This window comes from Diabrotica undecimpunctata, chromosome 10, assembly GCF_040954645.1.
Source record: "Diabrotica undecimpunctata isolate CICGRU chromosome 10, icDiaUnde3, whole genome shotgun sequence".
In the NCBI taxonomy this organism is placed as follows: Eukaryota; Metazoa; Arthropoda; class Insecta; order Coleoptera; family Chrysomelidae; genus Diabrotica; species Diabrotica undecimpunctata.
The window spans coordinates 15,313,307-15,333,819 of record NC_092812.1 but is presented as its reverse complement, the minus strand read 5'-3'; the positions used below and the strand labels follow the sequence as shown (position 1 = coordinate 15,333,819).

Below are 20,513 nucleotides of genomic sequence, written 5' to 3'. Positions count from 1 at the left end.
CTTTCAGTACTTTCCATGTTTCCTTTCTTATAAAGAAGAAAAATTATTGCATCATAAAAACCCCGAGGAAAGGTTTGACGAAAAATTATTAGCAAGCCCAAGTACAAGCACTTTTCCGTTTTCTGGAAGTAACTTGTAGAACTCAGCAGCAATTCTATCCACTGCCGGTGCTTAATTTGGTTTTAAAGAATCCAATGCTATTTGAAGTTCTTCCATACTAAACGACCGGTCTATAAAAATGCTATACAATGGTATAAATAATAATTATACAGGGTGAAGCAATAATTGTGAAACTTGTGCTCACAATGTTTGAGCTGTTTGGTCTCATGTGTAGTCAACACCTGATAAAACTAAGAGAACTAAGTCCCAATCAGGATTAAAATGGATTCTTAATCAGGGCATAACCTGGGACTAACTTAGGATTACGTCGGGCATTAGAATATACTTAAGATTACGTCGGATTAAATGTTGGACCCAGATTGGAATTAACTTCGGACCCATATTGGATTGACTTCTGGACCGACATTGAATTGTGTTCGGATATTGGACCCTAATTCAATATATGACTTAAATACTTAACATCAAAAATTGTTCTTTATTCTTTATATTCAGTAAATTCTCAATTGGAAAAGTTGATTTATTTCTTAATAACTTATGCAAGGAGATAAGAAAAACTATACAGAAATAAATATTGTATTCTTATTTTATTTTAATACCTTTAAACATAAGTTTAAATACATAGTTTTATTTAATCGTATTTACAGTTATTCATGTTCGAAACTCGACATTTTTACCAGTAACTGGCTTGAATGAAGACCTAAAGCTTCTATACTTTTATCGCTCAAATAAACACCCTTCTTGAATTCTTCAACTTCTTGAGGTGATACGGAATTTAACGAAAATACTGAACTTCGAGCTCCTAGTAGTACATCTTGTGTTAACACATTTCTTATTTCAATTTGAACTTCGTAGTTTCTTGAAGACTTTTCACAGCCTAGATGCCATACCCAGATCAGAATGTTGGAAGTGCTTAAAACAAACAAAATTTATTTAAGAATATAAATCTAGAATATTGTCATCTTATTTACTATTATACTGGAAATAAGCCATAATTTTACTTTAAAATAAGTTTATCTGTCGTTTCGATTTTCCTCTTCGGAAATGGTTCTCAAAATACAGAACATTAATAATTTAAAGAAATTTTGTTTTTGTTATTTGATAAAAAATTCTTCTAATAATTAAATTTTATCTGACTTATTTATATTCATAATTTAGACATATATTATAAGTAAATTACTTGATATTAAATGATATCTATTGTCAATATTTTTGAGTTGCGTTCGTGGGACGACTTTATTGAAATACAGTTCAATCAATTACATGAAATCAACGTTAACTGAAGAATAACCCTCAGAAAAATCATAGCACGTGATTAGTTTTTAAAAAGACAACCATATGAAATGATGGCAGTAAACATTCTCCTGTTAGTGATTGGCGTGATTGCATAATAAATCATGAGAAAAAAAAAACAGGAAAAAACCTCAGGATACTATCCCGACATGGTAAGTATTTGGTCTTATATTTAGTTTACTTTCAATATTAACATCAAAACTGATTTTATATGTATGTTTTTTTTTAAACATAAATGATGTATCCTCGATATGTTATTATTATCTAGCCTTTGTTTAGCATTTTTTGTTTTTGAGGGCATTTGCTATATTCAAGAGTCTATTAGGTCAATCGTATTTTCCGTCATCCAGTGTGTTCTATCTCATTATATTTTAATTAATTTTATTAGTTAGTTTTATATTTGTAATTTTTTACCTTCCTTTGGTAAATTTTCCCCAAAATATCTTCAAAGGATTTAAATATTAGTTTCAATACATTTCTTATGAGGTCATATCCTGGAGCTTTCTTAGAATTTATATTCTCTCTTATCTCTGTTGATACTTCTCTAAATGATGTCAACGTTATTCTTTCTTCGGTTTGGAATGGTTCTTCCCATCTCAGTTCTTTACCATCATTGTCGTTGGGTTTGAATGTGCTTTCTAAATGATCTGCAAATCGTTCTGCTTTCTGTTCGTTACTTCTAGCCTAGTTGCCGTTTTCCTACTTGATAGGAGGCGAATGAATAATTGGTCTCTTCATTCTTTTTGTTGCCTTCCATAACGAAGAATCTGTGTTCTGGTCAGCTGTTAAATTACTTAAAAAAAGAATTAATTGTTGAATTTTTTATATTCTGTATCTCCCTTTTTAGTTTTTGTGTAGCATTATTTAGACTAGTTTTGTCTCATGGAGCTCTGTATTGCTGCCATTTTTTTCTTAACTTCCTTTTTTCTACTATGAGTTCTCTGATTTCTTTTGGATAGTTGTTCCCTTTTGTTCTAGAAGTTATTGTGGGAGTATTTTCCCAGGCTACCTGTTGGATATTTTTTATAAAAACTTCTAATTCGTCATCAAGTTGCCCCGTGTTTCTCAATGGCACAGCAAAATTAATTTTGTGTTCAAGGTTTATTTTGAAGTTCTCCCAGTCAGTTTTTTTATTAGTCAATATTGGATTGAACTCTTTTTTGATCACTGTATCACTCATCGTTAAAATTATCGGTCAGTGATCAGAGTTTATGTTCCAGCTGTCATTGATATCCAGATAGTTAGCTGAGATATTTTTGTAAATAAAGAAATCTATCAGGTCTGGAATTTTGTTCCTATCGGTAGGATAGTATGTTGGTCTACCAGTAGATATTACTTCACCCTTTTGTTCTTTAACAGCTGACAATAGTTCTTTTCCTTTAGTTATAGTTAGCCTAGAGCCTCAGTGGGTATTCTTTGCATTAAAGTCGCCAGCGATGATGTATCTTTTTCCTAAAGTGTTCATTAACTCTTTATATTGTTCTTTTAATGGAGTATCTAGGAAGACAATATATTGAATTTATATTTACGATATGTGTTTTCGTCTTCACATATACTGTTGTAGCTTGTATGTGCTCAGTTGCATATTTTAATTCCTCATGATGCAAAATGTTATCTTTAATTATGAAAGCGCTTTCTCCTTTAGCTGTATTATCTGGGTGTACAGTAGAATATACTCTATACCCCCTAAATTTTAAATATAACTGTTTAGTGAAGGGTGTTTCAGAAACAAGACACAGATCAATTTTCAGGAGAGATCAAAAGGAGAACTATTAAAAAATCTACCAAGAAAAGCCATAGTTAAGCTGACACACCTAATAAATGCTGCTTTTAGATTGAGATATGTTCCCAAACTCTGGAAAGTAGCCGTAGTCATTATGATCGCCAAACCAGATAAACCTCCTAATGAAGTGACATCCTATCGACCAATATCAGTCCTTCCGATGATGTCAAAACTATTTGAAAAACTTCTATTGAAAAAATTAAAACCAATAATAGAAAGAAAAAATCTTATACCAAATCATCAATTTGGTTTCAGAAATAAACATTAAGAAAAGAAAGTCTGCTCTACAATCTTCTTGGACGTAGCACCGGCGTTTGATAATGTCTGGCATGAGGGTTTAAACTATAAACTAATAACGTTCATGCCTAAACAGTATTCAGAAATCATACATTGCGAATAGATATTTTAGTGTAATGAATAATTTCAGTTATCTTCAAATGGCTATAAAATTTATCGTAAGAGAAAGTAATAAGCCGGCTATTTTTTGTCAATATTTATCGTTATTAGACTCTTTTGTTGCTTGAGTTTGGAGAAGCGCCTTCATGAAATAGTTGTGCAACCTTGGAAATTACCCAAATTGAAAAGGTATAATGTTAGATGCGAGGATTAATTTTTACGATCCCTCCTATAGATATTTTATTATCCAATTTTGCAACGAAGAACATTTTTGTTCTTACATCATTACGAATTAAAACGTTGCTACCATCTAAACATTGCTATCGCCAACAACAAACATTCTCATTCTATTAAGCTATCGTATATTATTTTAAATTAATAAAGTAATAGTATTATTGTAATTATATCTCACGGCAAACTAGCTGTGGGTCAACACACCGTGTTAGTGTTTCTTTTTGATTGTTATTGGTTTTGTAGTTTCATTTACACAATCCATGTTTTAATCGCACACCAGGTTTCGTTTGAATCAAGGGATAAAAATCGTGTACATATATAATCATTTTATTCTTATTAGTGACGTTCGGATGCGGGATTCCTGCTCAGTTTAAATAGCATTTCAAAAAATGAAATTTAATGTATTCAAAATGTATTATCAAATATACAACTAAACACCAAGTTTTAGTTTAAGGAAACTGAGTTCATTTCCATAAGACATCCAAGTAGAAAAAAACAATATTTTAATAAGTCATGTTAAATAATTTCGTCTTCAATAGACACATTATTTCAATAGAAAAATTTAGTTTCTTGATGTATGACTAAATTTCAAGCTTATGTGTCAGCATGTCAAGAGGAAATTCGGTGTCAAGGGTATACCATAAGTGACGAATATCTATTTCTTTTTCTTTGTAGTTTAAGACAAATTCTTGTTTTTCAAAGTTATAGTTGGATGCCGAAAATACGATGCCCAACTTCATACCAGAATTTGGGGGGTCATCCGGGTGGTCTGCTGGTGTTGAGTTTATCTTCCTTTGCAATAGTGTAAGTCTATTATCATCCATTATATCAACGTGATCTTTCCATGCTCTTTCTCCGATTAGACCATTTTACTAGATACGTCTTTAATGTTACACAGTTTCCTAATATCGCTGATCCTTAATCTATCTATAAGTGTTTTGCCAGCAATTGATCTTAGGATCTTCATTTCTATTGTTCTTAGTAGTTGCTTAGTAGTGGTTGTTTCTGCACGTGTTTTTGTGGCGTAGGCGTAGGTCATAATACGTCTTAGGCAGGTTACTTCGTGTTTTGCTTTCGATGCTCATATTTTTGTTTCTTCATATTAAATCCCGAAGAAATGCTGATACCCTAGCCGCTGTTATCGCATGTGTTTGTATTTATTGTTTTCGATTTCTGTTGCCGGAACAAACTGGAAAAAAATCTGTTTTCTTACCCTTCTTTCATCCAAAAATGGACGACAGAAGGCTAAGAAAAAGAAAGATTTCTATCGCTTGTAATATTAACGCCTATATATTTGAAGGACATGCCTAAATTACATACATAAATTGCTAACTTACATCTACTGGGTTCTGTTGATATTGTCATAGACTGCGTTTTCTGGACAGGGATAATCATATTTAATTCTTTTGTTACTATTTAAAATCTCTATAGTAGTCTCTGTAGATTGTTCTCATTTTCAGACATTATGACCGTATCATAAACATAGCAAATTATTTAAATTGCGTATCGTACAAGGTATAACTTCTTCCCGCGGTTTTTAACGTGTTTGATGGTCTTATGATCTATAAGTACGTTAAAAATAAGTGATGTGGAGAGGAAGAGTGTGACTATCCCCTTACCTAATTCCTGTTGAGACTGGTATATTGTTGGACAGCTTATTATTTGCTCTTATGAAAGTACTATTCACGATGTTCGATTGTTGAATAATTTCAATTGTTTTTTGGTTTAAGTTTCTTTACTTTAATAGTTTCAGAACATCGGCAAGCCTTACCCTATCAAAGGGTCGCGTAAAGTCAATTAAGCATATAAAGGCAACTTTATTATATTTAATAGCTTTTTCCGCTATTTGTCTGATAATGAATATTGCATCTACGGTGAATCTTAATATTATTCCGGTATACTTGCTGTTCTTCATTGATGCCACTCTGTGACACTTCTGCCAACATTTTTGTAAATAGCTTTAAGGCTGTGCTAATAAGCTTATCCCTGATAGTTATACTTTGTTTCTAATGTTCTGTGGCATATCTCGCAAACAGGAAAACATAAAAAAGGTATATCGATGGAAGGATGAAAAAAATTATGCAAAATTAAACTATAATGGGAAAGAATGAGAAGATGACAGAAATTAGCATATTTTCAGGAGTAATTGTTATAATTTAAGTTAGGTGCAGTCCTCCTTCTAGTTTGAAGACATCAAGAGACAAGGAAATATGCACCAATAAACGTCTGGCCATCAACAATTATACTTTATTCCTTCTTACATACAGAACATTGAACAATACAAAACTTGACTGACAGTAGTTTAGTTTATGACCTATTTTTGACATTGACATGACTCATTGAACTGTCAACAATGTCACTTCATATAGAACAACTATAGGACAACATCCACTTTTTATGTTGGATATTCTAACAGCTAACAGTAATAATGACAGAATGACAAAAATATAAACTAAAGTAGACCTCAAAAAGATAGTAAGACAGCTTCTTACCATTTACACAATAAACACGAGCCAGTGGCTTAACCTAAAAATAAAAAGAATTAAACAAGTACTTACCATTTTATTTGTTCTGCTCCATTAAATAATTTGATTTTTAAAAAGAATGTTTGTCCTAGTGTCAACACTGTGTAGCAATATTCTTGATTGTCGTGAAAATCTCTTAAATAAAGATTCAAATTGTCGGCAAAATACTGAACTAATGGTCCAGTCTCGCTATGATTCTTTACAAAATGTTCAAACATGCTAGTAGCTGAAACAGTTTACAAAATTATATAAAATTTTATTTTGAACATCTGGATACAAAGAAGACGTGATTGATAAACATATACTATCACGAAATATTGAGAGAACTAATAGGGTAGACCGGGGGAATTCCGACATACGGGGCAATACCGACACCTGTGCCGACAGCGTGGGTTTTGGTTTTATTTTTAGTTGAACACGTCACTGTATAGTGCTGTTGCTTAGCGAGTGACACCACAGTTAGCACTTGTTGTAGTTGACAGTTTCTGTCATCCAAGCAAACTAGTTATTTTATTCTGAATTTTTCTGTGTTTTATTAGTTTTTGATCTAATAATTGACTTCTCTACAAATAAAGGTAACTCTATAAGAACTTATAATATTATAAAAACACTTAGATAAATAGAAAGTGCAAATTATAAAGATAATTTTAATATAGTTTATATTATATTTCAACGTTCAGTTATGTCTGTAGAATTTTGTAACCGCCTTCTAGTCCTACCGGGGTAATGCCGACACACCTATGGAGGGAAATATCGACAGGTGTCGGTATTACCCCATTTATTTTAAAATTAAATATGCAGTTATTTGATACCAAAGATGTTGCTTTTGATGTGTTTTAGATGGTGACATCGAGAAAAAGAACAACGGAAAGGGGCAAACGGAACGAGGAGTCACCAAAAAGGGCATTTGTATTGATTGAAAGTGGACGATCCGCAAAAAGTGTTGCCGCTGAATTGAATATTTCAAGAATTACGCTTCATGGCCCTCTCAAATCTAATTCTACCGAAAAACTAGCGTTGGGAAGGAAACTTTTCAACAGAACAACAAGCTATATTAGCTGATCACATCAAACAACTATCAAACCAGTTTTATGGCGTTACTTTGACAGACTTACGGAGACTTATGTATGGTCTTGCTGAAAAGTTAAAAATAAAACATAATTTTAATAAAGATACCGAAATGGCTGGGGAGGACTGGTTTTTCGGTTATCTTAAGAGGAATGCTACCTTAAGCCTAAGACAATCCTCAGCAACAAGTCTGAACCGAGTTATTGCCTTTAACAAATCTGAAGTGGATTTATTTTTTTCCAATTTGGAAGCAGTTTACAAGAAACATCCTTTTTTAAGTCTACTAAAATATTTAATATGGACGAAACCGGTATATGTACGGTCCAAAAACCTGGAAAGGTTTTAGCTACTAAGGGCCAACATCAGGTGGGCTCTGTCACAAGTTGGGAAAGAGGCAGAAACATTACGATTGCCTGCACTTTGAGTGCTTTAGGTGGATACATACTGCCCATGTTTATATATCCTAGACAGAGAATGTCACCTCAGTTAGAGTAAGGTGGACCAGCTGGAGCCATTTGCTCCCATAGTGGCTGGTCAAATGAAGACCTCTTCATGCAGTGGCTCACACATTTTAAAGACAACGTAAAACCAACAAAGGAAGATCCCGTCTTATTGATCATGGACAATCACGGGAGTCACATCTCTCTTGATAGTTATGATTATTGTAGATTTAATTATATACATGGTGTCTCAATACTACCTCACACATCACATAAACAACAGCCTTTGGATTTGTCGTTTTATGGCTCCCTGAAGAAAGCAATCAACATACAGTGGACAGGTTCTTGAGGGAAAACCAATTTCAGAAGATTTCTATGTATGGCATAGCATCTACATTTAATGAAGCTTACTTGAAAGTCGCAACGATGGATAAAGGAGCTTCAGGGATTTTACCGTACAGCCGTCCTGAAAAATTTACTGATATAGACTTTGTCGCTGAACAAGACACTCAAACTCCAGTCATTGTTGACTCTTAAAATGTTTATGAACCAGCACTTGATGCAACTCTTCATGAACACAATCATAATATCACTGGGTAGCTTGCAAGCGCTAACGAGACTTGTGTCAAAACTTGTCAGATTTTAAAAGATAAGACAACAACCAGCTTAAATTTAAGTGGGATTCATGAAAATTAATTACCTGGTAGTTCGAAAACGAACGTTGTACCATATTCTTGTCCAAAATCCTCTGAGAATCTGTCTCATTTCAAAGACATTTTGGAATCAGTATCACCTCTTCCAAAATCATATAATGATGATAAACCAAATTCAAAAAATTCCAGAAAACAACACTCAGTAATTATGACTGACACCCCTATGAAAACGGTTTTGAAAGACACAAATAAGAAAAAAGAAATTAGGGACTTAAAAGCCAAGCGTAGACTAGAAAAAGTTATAGAGGATCCAAAGGTCAACCCGAATCTGAAGATAAAAATGTTGAAGAGTGAAAAAAGTGAACAATTAAAGCTTGAAAATAAATCCGAAATAAAATTGGGCGTATTAAAACGCAAGGCTACAAATAAAGGAAAAAGGTGTCGAAGACAAATAAATTTTGAAGATTCGTGTTTCGAAGAAGATATAGATGAATCAAAAATATGTGATGACAACGAATTTGATGACAATTTTGAATTATTTTACGAAAACACTGAAATGTGTTTGGTTTGTGATGAGTTTGGTGTAAAAACTGAACTATGGTAAAGATGTGAAGAAGTATTTAATGTTCTCGTATATAGCCATACCATCAGTTGTTTCATTATTTTCTTATTATAACTACTGTCGGCATTACCCCAAACCTCTGTCGGAATTACCCCGGCGATCGGGCAAATACCGACATTTTGCTAAGGTTAGGGAAATATTTTTTTTTAATACATAAATGACATTGTTTTACCAATATTACATAGGGGACATATGCATATGATGGCATGCTGCCTTCATATTATAAGTGTGATTTGTTGAGTGTTGAACTATTATAATGCACGTTAACACAAACAGTTTTTTGCCGCTTCTCGTCTGAAGTTAAAATATCCAAAGTAAGTATGCAATTTTGATTAGTATTAAGCTTCAGTAGGCAATGCATTTTAACTTCTGCCATTGTGTCTTGCGTACTTGCTTATGACGGCATAGCAGATGTGTTCCAATGATGGCACAGTATGCCATCATGTACACATGTTATATGCCATTAAAGGAAAATGAATAATAATTGCAAATATTTCAAAAACACAACTTTTTACTTATATTAAGGTAAAATTAGATAAACAATACCATTTTGTAGGGTTTTTTAAACAAATTTGGAGCTTTCAAATCGCAAAAAATCGTCAATAGTAAATTTAAGTGTATATCTGATATATCCTTAAAGGTTTAGTACAATCCTTAAAAATTGGATTGTCGTTATTTAGTTATACCTTAAACAGTCGAATATCTCCTGATACCAGATATAAAGGCTTTGTTTTGTTGCAGGGCCTTTGTTAATATGGCGTCTACCAAGAAACATAGGCAGGAGGGGTCGGAAGAGAACATGAATATGGCAATTCAACACATCCAAGAAAAGAAGATGGGATGGCTGTTGGCTTCCAGCCAAGTTTAATGTTCCGGCTACGACACTCCGTAGACGTTTTGCAAATAACTCCGGTGGAAGAAAAGGAGATTTGGGTGGCCGAAGAATTACACTACCTCCTCATCTTGAGCAAGAGTTAGTTACTCATGTGATTGATATGGAAACAAGATTTTTTGGTTTCACAACGCTAAATTTGAGACGATTAGTTTTCGAACTTACTGAGAGAAATAACATCAACCACAAATTCAACAAAACGACTCGTCTTGCTGGATAGAAGTGGGTGAGGGGTTTTTTAAAAATAAATAGTATCATTTCACTCAGAACACCAGAAAATACATCTCTCGCGCGAGCAAAAGCATTTAATAAAAACAATATTAAAGCATATTTTATCTCTTTAGCAAAAGTTTTAGATACATACAATTTTCAATCTGAAAATATATTCAACGTTGATAAATCAGGTCTAAGTACTGTTCAAACAAGGCCTCAAACAGTGTTTGCAACCAAGGGACGGAAAACAAGTTGAAGCACTGAGCAGTGCGGAACGAGGTCAGCATTTAACAGTTTTATGTTCAATGAATGCAATTGGTACTTTTGTACCACCTGCATTTATTTTTTACAGAAAAAGGTTCATAAATGAATTAATGGACGCTGCCCCACCGGGAAGTGTTGCTTTTTGCCAGGAGAAAGGGTGGAGGTCTTCAGACATTTTTGTTCAATGGCTTATACATTTTATTCACTATACCAAAGCTTCGAATGAAAACAAAATATTATTATTGTTAGATGACCACAGTAGTCATAAGGGACTGGAAGTCTTACAAGTTGCAAAAGAGAATGGTATTGTACTTTTCTGCTTTCCACCACACTGTTCCCACCGGGTGCAGGCACTCGACGTGGGCTTTTTTAGTCCTCTACACACCTATTATAACTAAGAGATTCAAAATTGGTTAAAACAAAATCCTGGAAGACTCGTTACGCACTTTCAAGTTGCTGGGTTGTTTAAAACAGCTTACCTTAAAAGTGCTACTCCTACTAATGCCATAAATGAATTTGCCAAAACAGGGGTTCAACCTTTTAATCTTGATATTTTTGACGAATGGATGTTCGCCCCATCATTGGTTACAGATAAACCTATAGAGAGCAATCAAGATTGAACTGAAAACATCCGTCTAAACAATCCAGATTATAATCTAGAAGAAAACCTAGAAAGTGGACAAAATCACCTACCTAAAGACTGCCAACGGATCCTTCTAGAACATACTCAACAGGATACTCTTCACATAACAATCCAAGATTTATCACCCATTCCAAGTGTTTCGCAGCCAAACACAAAAAAAACGAAAGAAGCGTGGAAAAATAGGGGCAATAAATTCAACCCCTGAAATTCAAGAATTGAAAGATAAGGTTAATTACTATTTAACTGGGAATAAGCCACAATTAAAGGTTAAAATACGTTTATTGACGTTTCAATTTCCACTTCGGAAATCGTTGATTTCCGAATCAACGATTTCCGAAGTGGAAATTGAAACGTCAATAAACGTATTTTAACCTTTAATTGTGGCTTATTCCCAGTTAAATAGTAATTAATTTAAAATGCCACAAGAAAATAGCTTCAGAACAATAGAAAGATAAGGTTGTTGAAAAAGAAAATGTAGAACGAAGAAAACTGGCAAAGTTAAACGACAAATAAAACAGAAGATAGAACCTAAAGGAAAAGCTACGTACAACAGTGGATTAAAACAGAAATCTGTGGATGACACTTTTCCTGAAAAACGAACATTATACCGAATGGCAAAAGAAGGGATAGAGAGAAATGATGAGAAGGAACAGGAATCCGCGAGCGATAACGAAAATTTTGAAGATGATAATTCCGACGTCGCTTGCTTGTATTGTAATGGTCTGTATTCCCTCTCAAAGTCGAAAGAATGCTGGATTAAATGTCATAAGTGCCAATCCTGGTGTCACTCTGAATGCGCTGGGGTCGATAAAAAATGTAAGATATTTTATTGTGATTTATGTTCTTAATTGTTTTAATGTGTTACTTTTTTATTTGTTGTATTATTGTTCTCTTTGAATAAAATGCGAAAATTCCACTAAAACATATTTTTTTCTATTATACTGTACAGCCATGCCATCATAGGCAAGGAATGTGCCTATGATGGCACACTTGACATTTCTGATATTTCAATTTTTTAATATAAAAATCCACATTCCCTTTGACCTTTATATGTCCAGCTTAATTGGTACATTCAACTGAACTAGAAAAAAAATTGTAACAAATATGATCATGTATTTTAATAAAAAAAACGAGAGGTGAAGTTAAGTATGCCATCATAGGCATACTTCCCCTACCCAGTGGATGCGGAAAATTCCAATTATTGTATAGGTATTTTCATAAAAAACCTAACTAATATAGAATAAATCTGGAAATTCAAATTATCTTAAGGTGTCGGTATTCCCCGGTCTACCCTAAATACACCCAAAACAATAAAAAAAATGGAGAGCAAGAAGCAGAGAGAGAGAGAGAGAGAGAGAGAGAGAGAACTTCAACTACAAAGCTGTATTTAGAACCAGTACGGGATAGCTACAAACATGTTTATTGGATGTATCAAGAAAAGTATCGGGAAGCAGGCAAAAAGACAGCACCATGGACCACTTTTTTCAAAGTATTCAAAAAGCTAAATTTAGAAATATGGACACCACAGAAAGATCGGTGTAATACATGTTCGGGGTACAACAATGGATCCATATTGGAAGAAGTTTACCAGTCTCACCTACTTAGGAAATCGGAAGCTCGACAAGAAAAACAAAGTGACAAAACCGAGTGCCAAGAAAGTGAGAATATTTTAGTTTTTACAGTAGATCTTTAAGCAGTGCTTTTAGCTCCTCGATTAAATACTGCATCAAACTACTACAAAACAAAGTTAAGGTTGCAAAACTGAACCTACTATGACCTAAGAGATAAGACAGTTACCTGCTTTGGAGTAACGGCGACGATATACCTTTTATAAAGGATTTTTAATAAAACTTTTGTGATTCATGGTTCATACAGCCAACTACAGGAATTTCATTTTCCTTGTGAATCATTGTCAGTGTATTCTCCATTCTATTGTTTATACTCATCCACATTGACATTTCTTATATTTTTATTTTGACAGAACCTGGCATAATGTCCTCTTCGGTGACAATTATTGCATTCAACGCTCTTTTTTTCGGACATTTGATGCTTGAGCCTTTTCTATCCAAATGCCAAATAAAAAAATACGCTTATATGTTAATATGTTTTATTTAGAATTATATCGACGTTAAATTATATTATATGCTCTAGCAGTTCTTTTCTGGAAACTATTCTGTCTTCAGTTATGATTATATGAGACAATTTTTAAAATATACTAGCAGTTCGTTAATTTTGCCCAAGAGTTTTTTTAACATATTTCAGCTCTGGATAAATTCAGTAATAAAAGTATAGCGAAATCTATTCATATCAAGCTATTAAGGTCCATTCGCTTAGCTCGGGCATATTTTGACAGATTTATAGCTGGAAACCTACAACACAAAAGTTCCTATCTCACAGTATTAACAGCTTAAATAAACTTTTATTACAGACTTCTTTCATTGAAAAAAAGAAGAATTATTATAAATAGTGGAAGTGTATATTAAACCCATAAAATTTTGGGTAGTATATATTTCAAAATATAATTTCAGTGGTTATAATTTAACATATTTCAGTAAGTATTTGTATTATTGACGCTTATAATATTATTATTTGTTATTATACATTATATGGTGTAAATAAATAAATATTGATTGTCGGTAATTCGTAAAGTTCTATTTTATTTACGTTTACACATTGATATTGGATATGAGCACGTGTGCTTGATTGTATAGTACTTAATTTCCAGGCACTTCTAGTCTGTCAAAAAGTAACTAACTTAGCAAAAAAATAATTACTAAATTCACTAGACAGTTCGGACTGGAAATAGTGAACCGACTATAGTTATACAATATGTAACAAACTTACCTTTTAGCACTGAAGAGCAACTATTTAGAAATGGACAATAGTAAGAAGTAATCGCATTCCCGCCAGTAACTGCCACCTCTAAAGAATTGAAACTGCTACATAAAGGTGAAATAAAATCTGCCTGCTGCCCCAAAGATTCAAATGATCCATGAAAAGATATGGGTCGCTCATCAGTTTTTCTGGTGTTATTTGTACTAAGGTAGGTCTTGTCTAGTCCAGAACGAGATCCATTTCTACTTAATGCAGGTGTGTGTGATGTAAAAATCTCATTAACAGAAAGAGACTTTACTTTTAATTGTGAATTATTATCAGCAACTGCGTCATCTATGGTTAAGTACTTCGAGGTAGTCGAAAGATTGTCTGCTGAAGATGATTTTCCCACTATTTTTGAAATTAACTTGTTGGTGTATGACTCTGTAATTGTTATATCTGGTATGGCTTTATTTTTGTCTTTCTTTTTAAATATTTTTTGAATATTTGCTACTCTTGCTTCTTTGGTTTCTTCATAAGGGGCAAATATATCGGTTATTGCGGTAAATACCTTCAAAAAAATACATTATTACTAATTCATATTAAATAAAAACAATAGTTGAAAGAAAAAAGTGACAGTTTTTTGCGATACAAGAGAAATGCTGTGAAAATTAAATGGTATTAACATCTACTTTGTCTCAGAACAGTTGAATACCTTAATAATGCAGCCAATTTACAATAAACGATAAGTTATTGTTGATAACGTCTAGTCAGTAGCTAAACCATATTGAATTTTAAGTTAAAAAGCAAGTTAACTCTAGCAATATTAGCATTATCAGCATTACATACGCTCAGGTAACATCTAACAAACAAATGGAACTCCCTAACACAAGTGCGCAGCAATACCAAAACCAGACATCGCATGAAACCAACAGCGATACGTTCGCTGAAACTGAAACAAATGATAAAAGGACTCATTGAACAGAGTTCGATTGAAGATTGAGTACGATGCTAAACCTTTTGACTACAGTGATCGCTATACTGTCCAAATGACTAAGTTTCTTAAAGTGGTAAGTTCTCTGGAATGACAACGGATTAATTCAACATGCCCAAGAGGTCAAAGCCTTAATAATCAACAATAACATGACATAATTATGATTTACCAGTCACAATTATTTCAAATGTCCTATTTATTTAATATACAGCACCAGTAATCCAGACGGTGCGGCACACGGCGGATCTGTAGTCATAATCAAGAAATCAATTAAAGATCACGAGCATCAGCATATCCATTGAAGATTAAGAAGAGCCATTAACAATAATAGCCATCTACTGCCCACCACGAGATAATATAAACAACAATAATTCACACAGTTCTTCAGATCTCTTAGAAACAAATTCTTGGTAGGCGGAGACTACAACGCTAAACATATACACTGGAGATCGAGACTTATTTCTCCAAAAGGAAGACAACTTTATATGTGTATGGAAGATAACAATCTTAAAAACATATCTACGGGCGAACCTACCCACTGTCCTACCGACAGAAATAAAATACCAGATCTGGTAAATTTTGGTGTCACCATGGGTTTACCAAACAACCATTCGAGAGCTTCTTCTTGTTATGACCATTCTCCTGTTTTAATAGAAGTAAGATCAGAAATCCATTACAGAACACTATCTGCAACATTAACTATCAAATCCACAAACTGTGTGTTCTTTAGAGAATTACCAACTATTAAATTAAATGTCTTACTAAAAACAAATCTGGAAATTGAAAATGCCACAGATTTTCTTATACAATCCACACAAGAAGCTTCATGGGAATCAACGACAATCAAGGAAATAAACCACCCTATTTATGAACTACCCAATGAAATCAAACAAAAAATGATTGAGAAACGAATATTAAGACGTAGATGACAGCTGACGAGAGCACCACAAGACAAGACCAAAACTAAATAGAGCTACAGCACAGTTAAAAGCATTTTTAAATAACCACAAAAAACAATGATATACATTTTTATCTCAGACATCTTTCGCCTACAGAATCTACTGAGTGTTTACTCTGGAAAGCAATCAGGCAAATAGAACGTCCTCAATTCTCCAACCCTATAATCCGCACTGAAGATGGCGTATGGGCAAAAAGCAATAAAGAAAAAGCCAAAATTTGCATGAATTCAGCAGATGAATATATTAATATAGATAGTAAAATCCAAATTTATCTGGAACCCCCCTATCAAATTGAAACTCATCTAAAAAAATTTACATTAAACGAAGATAATAATATTATTTACACTAAATTAAACTCCAAAAAGTCCCCATTGTATGACCTAATTACCGTAAGAATCTTAAAGGAATTACCAAGCCCTTAAGATAGTATAAGATAAAGCCCTAATTTATGTTACACAACTGTTTAGTAAGAAACTGTGTATAAAGAACAGGAGATTTCCCTCTAGTTTGAAAATAAGCCCAAATAATATTAATTCCGAAATTCGGAAAATTCTTGGAGGAAATAAAGTCTTACATACCTATAAGCCTGCTTCCTGTTATGTCTAAAATATAAACTGCTGTTATGCAGAATAGAGCAAAATTTTAATGGACAAATAAATAATAACTCATCATCAGTTTAGCTTTAGACCACAGTACTACACGCTACCACTAAAAAAATTCACCGGGTTTACCAACACATACTGCAGTCACTGAAAAACAAAAAATATTGCTCCGAAATCATCGTAGTCATCTCCCAGGTATTTGACAAAGTCTGACATAATGGACTTTTATACAAAATTAAAAAATCCCTTCCCAGCAATTACTTCTAAATCCTAAGGTCTTACCTGCAAGACCGCCATTACCTTGTAAAATATCATGAGTATACCAGACTTTACCCAATTGTGGCTGGAGTTCCTCAAGGCAGTGTTCTCGGACCAACGCTGTACCTGATTCACTGCGGACTTACCTACATCACCAGAAGTCACAACAGCAAATTATGCAGATAACACAGCAGTAGTCTCTTCTAATGAAGACTCAGCCGTAGCATCACACAGAGTACAAGTTAACCTAAAAGCAACACAAACTTGGCTGAGGAATATCAGAAATTGGACTAACTTCAGTGTACAACAGATATTTTACTTTGCAAAAGATAGGCAAGCGTTTAAAGAAGTGATCGCCGTCAGAAGAAGGCACAATAAGAAGAAGAAAGTAGCATGTCTGTTAAATGTGCCACAAGGAAAAATTGTCATCACTGTTTTTTTGCGGTTACATTTAATTTGCGTTTTTTTTTTGTAACGGGAATAAAATTGTACTTACATGATCTGCCATTAGAGATCTTCCCCTGTGAAGCCTAATTCTACATACAGGGCATCGCTCTGTCTTGGATCTGCATTTTATACAGATTAAATGGCCATTATCGCATTGATACGTAGGACAAGAGATGGTGTCTAAACATACAGGACACTCAAGAAATGCTAGAATTGTAGTTAAACATGAGGATAACTTCTGAAGCTGTCTTGGAAGAGGACCGCAGCATAAAGTCTGAAACAAATATATTTTAAGCATTTTTCACAGAACGCTTATTACACTAAATCTGCATCCCATTTATATTTCGAAACTACACACAGAATGTTAAGCCGTTTGAGCTCACATTTTTGCTTTACGTGTTTTATGTGGCTAGTGTTTTTAAACATAGGAGTTTATTATCAATATAGATGCCAAGATATTTATATTATTTCACTATGGGTATAGTAAAATCACCTATGGTTTATTATCAATATAGATGCCAAGATATTTATATTCTTTCACTATAGGTATAGTAAAATCACCTATGGTAATCAAATCAGGTGTTTTAAGTCTGTGCCTAGTAAGACACATAACCGCTGTCTTTTGCTCTAAAAATCTAAAACCCATAGTATGTAACCAATCACGCATGCAGCAAAAAATATACTCTAAATCTGTAATCGTTCATATGAACTATGGATAGTATAGAAACAAATATCAACCGCGTACTGAATAACTTTAAACCGTTATATACCGTTCTTGGTCCGTGTAGTACATTTTTGTGGTCACGAATATAAATCTTTCTGTTTAGAAACAAATTTATTAAGTTAATTGATACCTGTTTGCTGATACCCATTCTACACAATTTAGTTTTTAAAATACTTAAATCAACCACATAATCTGCCACTGCAATCTTTTTTTGTGGCTGCTGTGTTTGAAGGTTTGTATACTGAAACGAAAGAAATATTTATATCTGGAATAAATACTGCACATATTTCAATGCCCCTTGAAAAATTTTGGATTATTACACTTTCTTGATAGTTAATAGATTGTAAGATAAATATACCAACTCCGCCATATCCGTCATTACGGCATCTTTAAATGAAATTATCCCTTTATATTAAAATTACTAATAGACTTAAGCCAAGTTTCGGAAAGTATGATAATATCAACATGGTTTTTATTAAAATAATTTAACAAATTATTTTTATTAGATGTTATTGATCTACTATTCCACTGCAAAATTACTAATTGGTTTTTAATTTTTTGTTTATTAGCCATTTTTTAAGTTTAATCAGTAAAATAGTTTTTCTGATTTATTCTAAATTTATTTATGAAGGAGGTAATTAACATTATAGTTTTCTCTTTATAGTCCATAAATTCTTCTCTGTAGGGGTTATGTATAATGGGTTTAGGTTTTTGACTAGGTTTATACGATTTTTTTACAGGCATCATATCCAATCTCATCTTTCTTGGCAGATTTGGTAAACTGGTCCGTTTATCAAGACACTTTAGGTTCTGATCACTACCCTATTCAAATTCAGCTCCAAATTGCTCCCATATCTTTCGAAATCAATCCGGCAACCAAGTGGAATGACGGTCGTGCCGATTGGTCAGCCTTTCAAGCATTTATTGAAAATGAAATCAGTACAAATTTATCTCTAAATTATTCAGATAACTGTCGAATAACAAAAAAATTATTTGAAGTTATATCTTTAGCAGTATCTGCATCCATGCCCGTTAAAAAACCTTTCATTCCTTCTGTCCCAAGGCCCCATTGGTGGGACGAAGAATGATCCGATATAGCTGAAAGTCGCTCCCACGCACTTAAATTGTTCAGAAGACAAGGAAATATTACAAATTATCTGAATTATCAAAATATTGCAGCAAAGGCTAAACTCATTTTCAAGTTAAAACAAAAAAATAGTTGGATAACCTTTCTTATTCAACTCAATAGATCTATACCCCTTTCAAACATTTGGAATTGTGTAAAAGCTATAAGAAACAAATATCAAATACAAACAAAATACAAAAGAAACCTCCATTGCACGAAGATTTAATTGAGGATGTTCTGAATCAGCTGGCCCCGCCTTCGGTCTCTAATGTCGATGTAGACAATCAAAAAAATTTTCATTTTTATTCTACTTCAGATACTATGTCTAAAGCTTTTACCTATTCAGAGTTAATTTTGACATTAAAACAAACTAGAAGCACGGCTCCCGGTTTGGATGGTTTCACATATAAAATTTTACACAATCTTCCAGTTTCAGCTAAACAAATAATTTTAAAAATTTTTAATAACTAGTGGATAAAAGAAGATTATGTTGAGAATTTAAAAAAACATTGTTATATAATTAATAAAAAAACCATCTAAAGATCCAAAATTACCATCATCATATCGACCTATATCGTTAATGTCTTGTCTGACCAAGACTTTTGAACGCATGATAAGTTTCGCCTAGAATATTTTATTGAAAGCAATTCTCTCCTACCCACTACACAGTATAGATTCCGGAGAGGCCGTAGTACTATAGATGCATTGACCCATATGGATGGGGTGCAGATGTTAAAATATCCCTTACTTTGTATAAGTCATACATTAGCTCAATAATGGATTATGGATGTATTATTTATGCCTCAACTATCAAATCAAACTTATTAATCTTAGACAGAATTCAATATAGGGCAATTAAAATAAGTCTAGGAATTATGATGTCGTCACCTAATTGTGCAGTTCTCGCTGAAGCATAAGAACCGCCTTTGTGCCTTCGAAGTGAGTATTTAGCTAATAAACAGCTAATAAAGTATAGGACGTTTAGTACATTTATGGTCAAAAAAATATCAAATATAGCGGTCCAGAATCGTACAAACAAATATTGGAGAATTAAAACGTCTCCCCCGTTTGCTAATGCTTTTATTGACACTGAGAGACATAAAGAACTTCTAGCATTAATATTTAAAAAGAACCATTATAATTCCAAACTATCCAGATAATATATTTCTATCAAAATTAATTTTCAAATCTATACTCTGTAATTTAGGAGAGAATAAAATCATCATCTATCGGATGGATCAAAAAAAGATTTAAAACAGGCTGTGCATTTTTAGTTACTAATATTAACCATGTTGAGCAATATTACATCTTATCTCATTATCCCACATTATTTATCGATTTTTAGTGCAGAAGCTATAGCTATTAGGAAAGCTTTAGATTGGTGCGAGATGAATTTACCTTTATCTGTGGTAATTGTAACAGACTCTCTCTCAGTGTTGCACGCCA

The 20,513-nt window shown here is 33.2% G+C and overlaps 1 protein-coding gene across 1 annotated transcript in view; it reads right to left on the bottom strand.

Annotated features, from left to right (window-relative positions):
- Nucleotides 1-685: 685 nt before the first annotated feature.
- Nucleotides 686-20,513, bottom strand: part of LOC140452301 (uncharacterized) — a 51,691-nt gene continuing 31,863 nt past the window's right edge. The window contains exons 2-5 of the mRNA XM_072546468.1: nt 17,267-17,491; nt 13,988-14,528; nt 6,382-6,574; nt 686-1,029 (exon numbers count right to left, since the gene is read on the bottom strand). Of these exons, the coding sequence (XP_072402569.1) occupies nt 765-1,029; nt 6,382-6,574; nt 13,988-14,528; nt 17,267-17,491 (1,224 nt within the window). The 3' untranslated portion in view covers nt 686-764. The remainder of the gene's footprint in view (nt 1,030-6,381; nt 6,575-13,987; nt 14,529-17,266; nt 17,492-20,513) is intronic.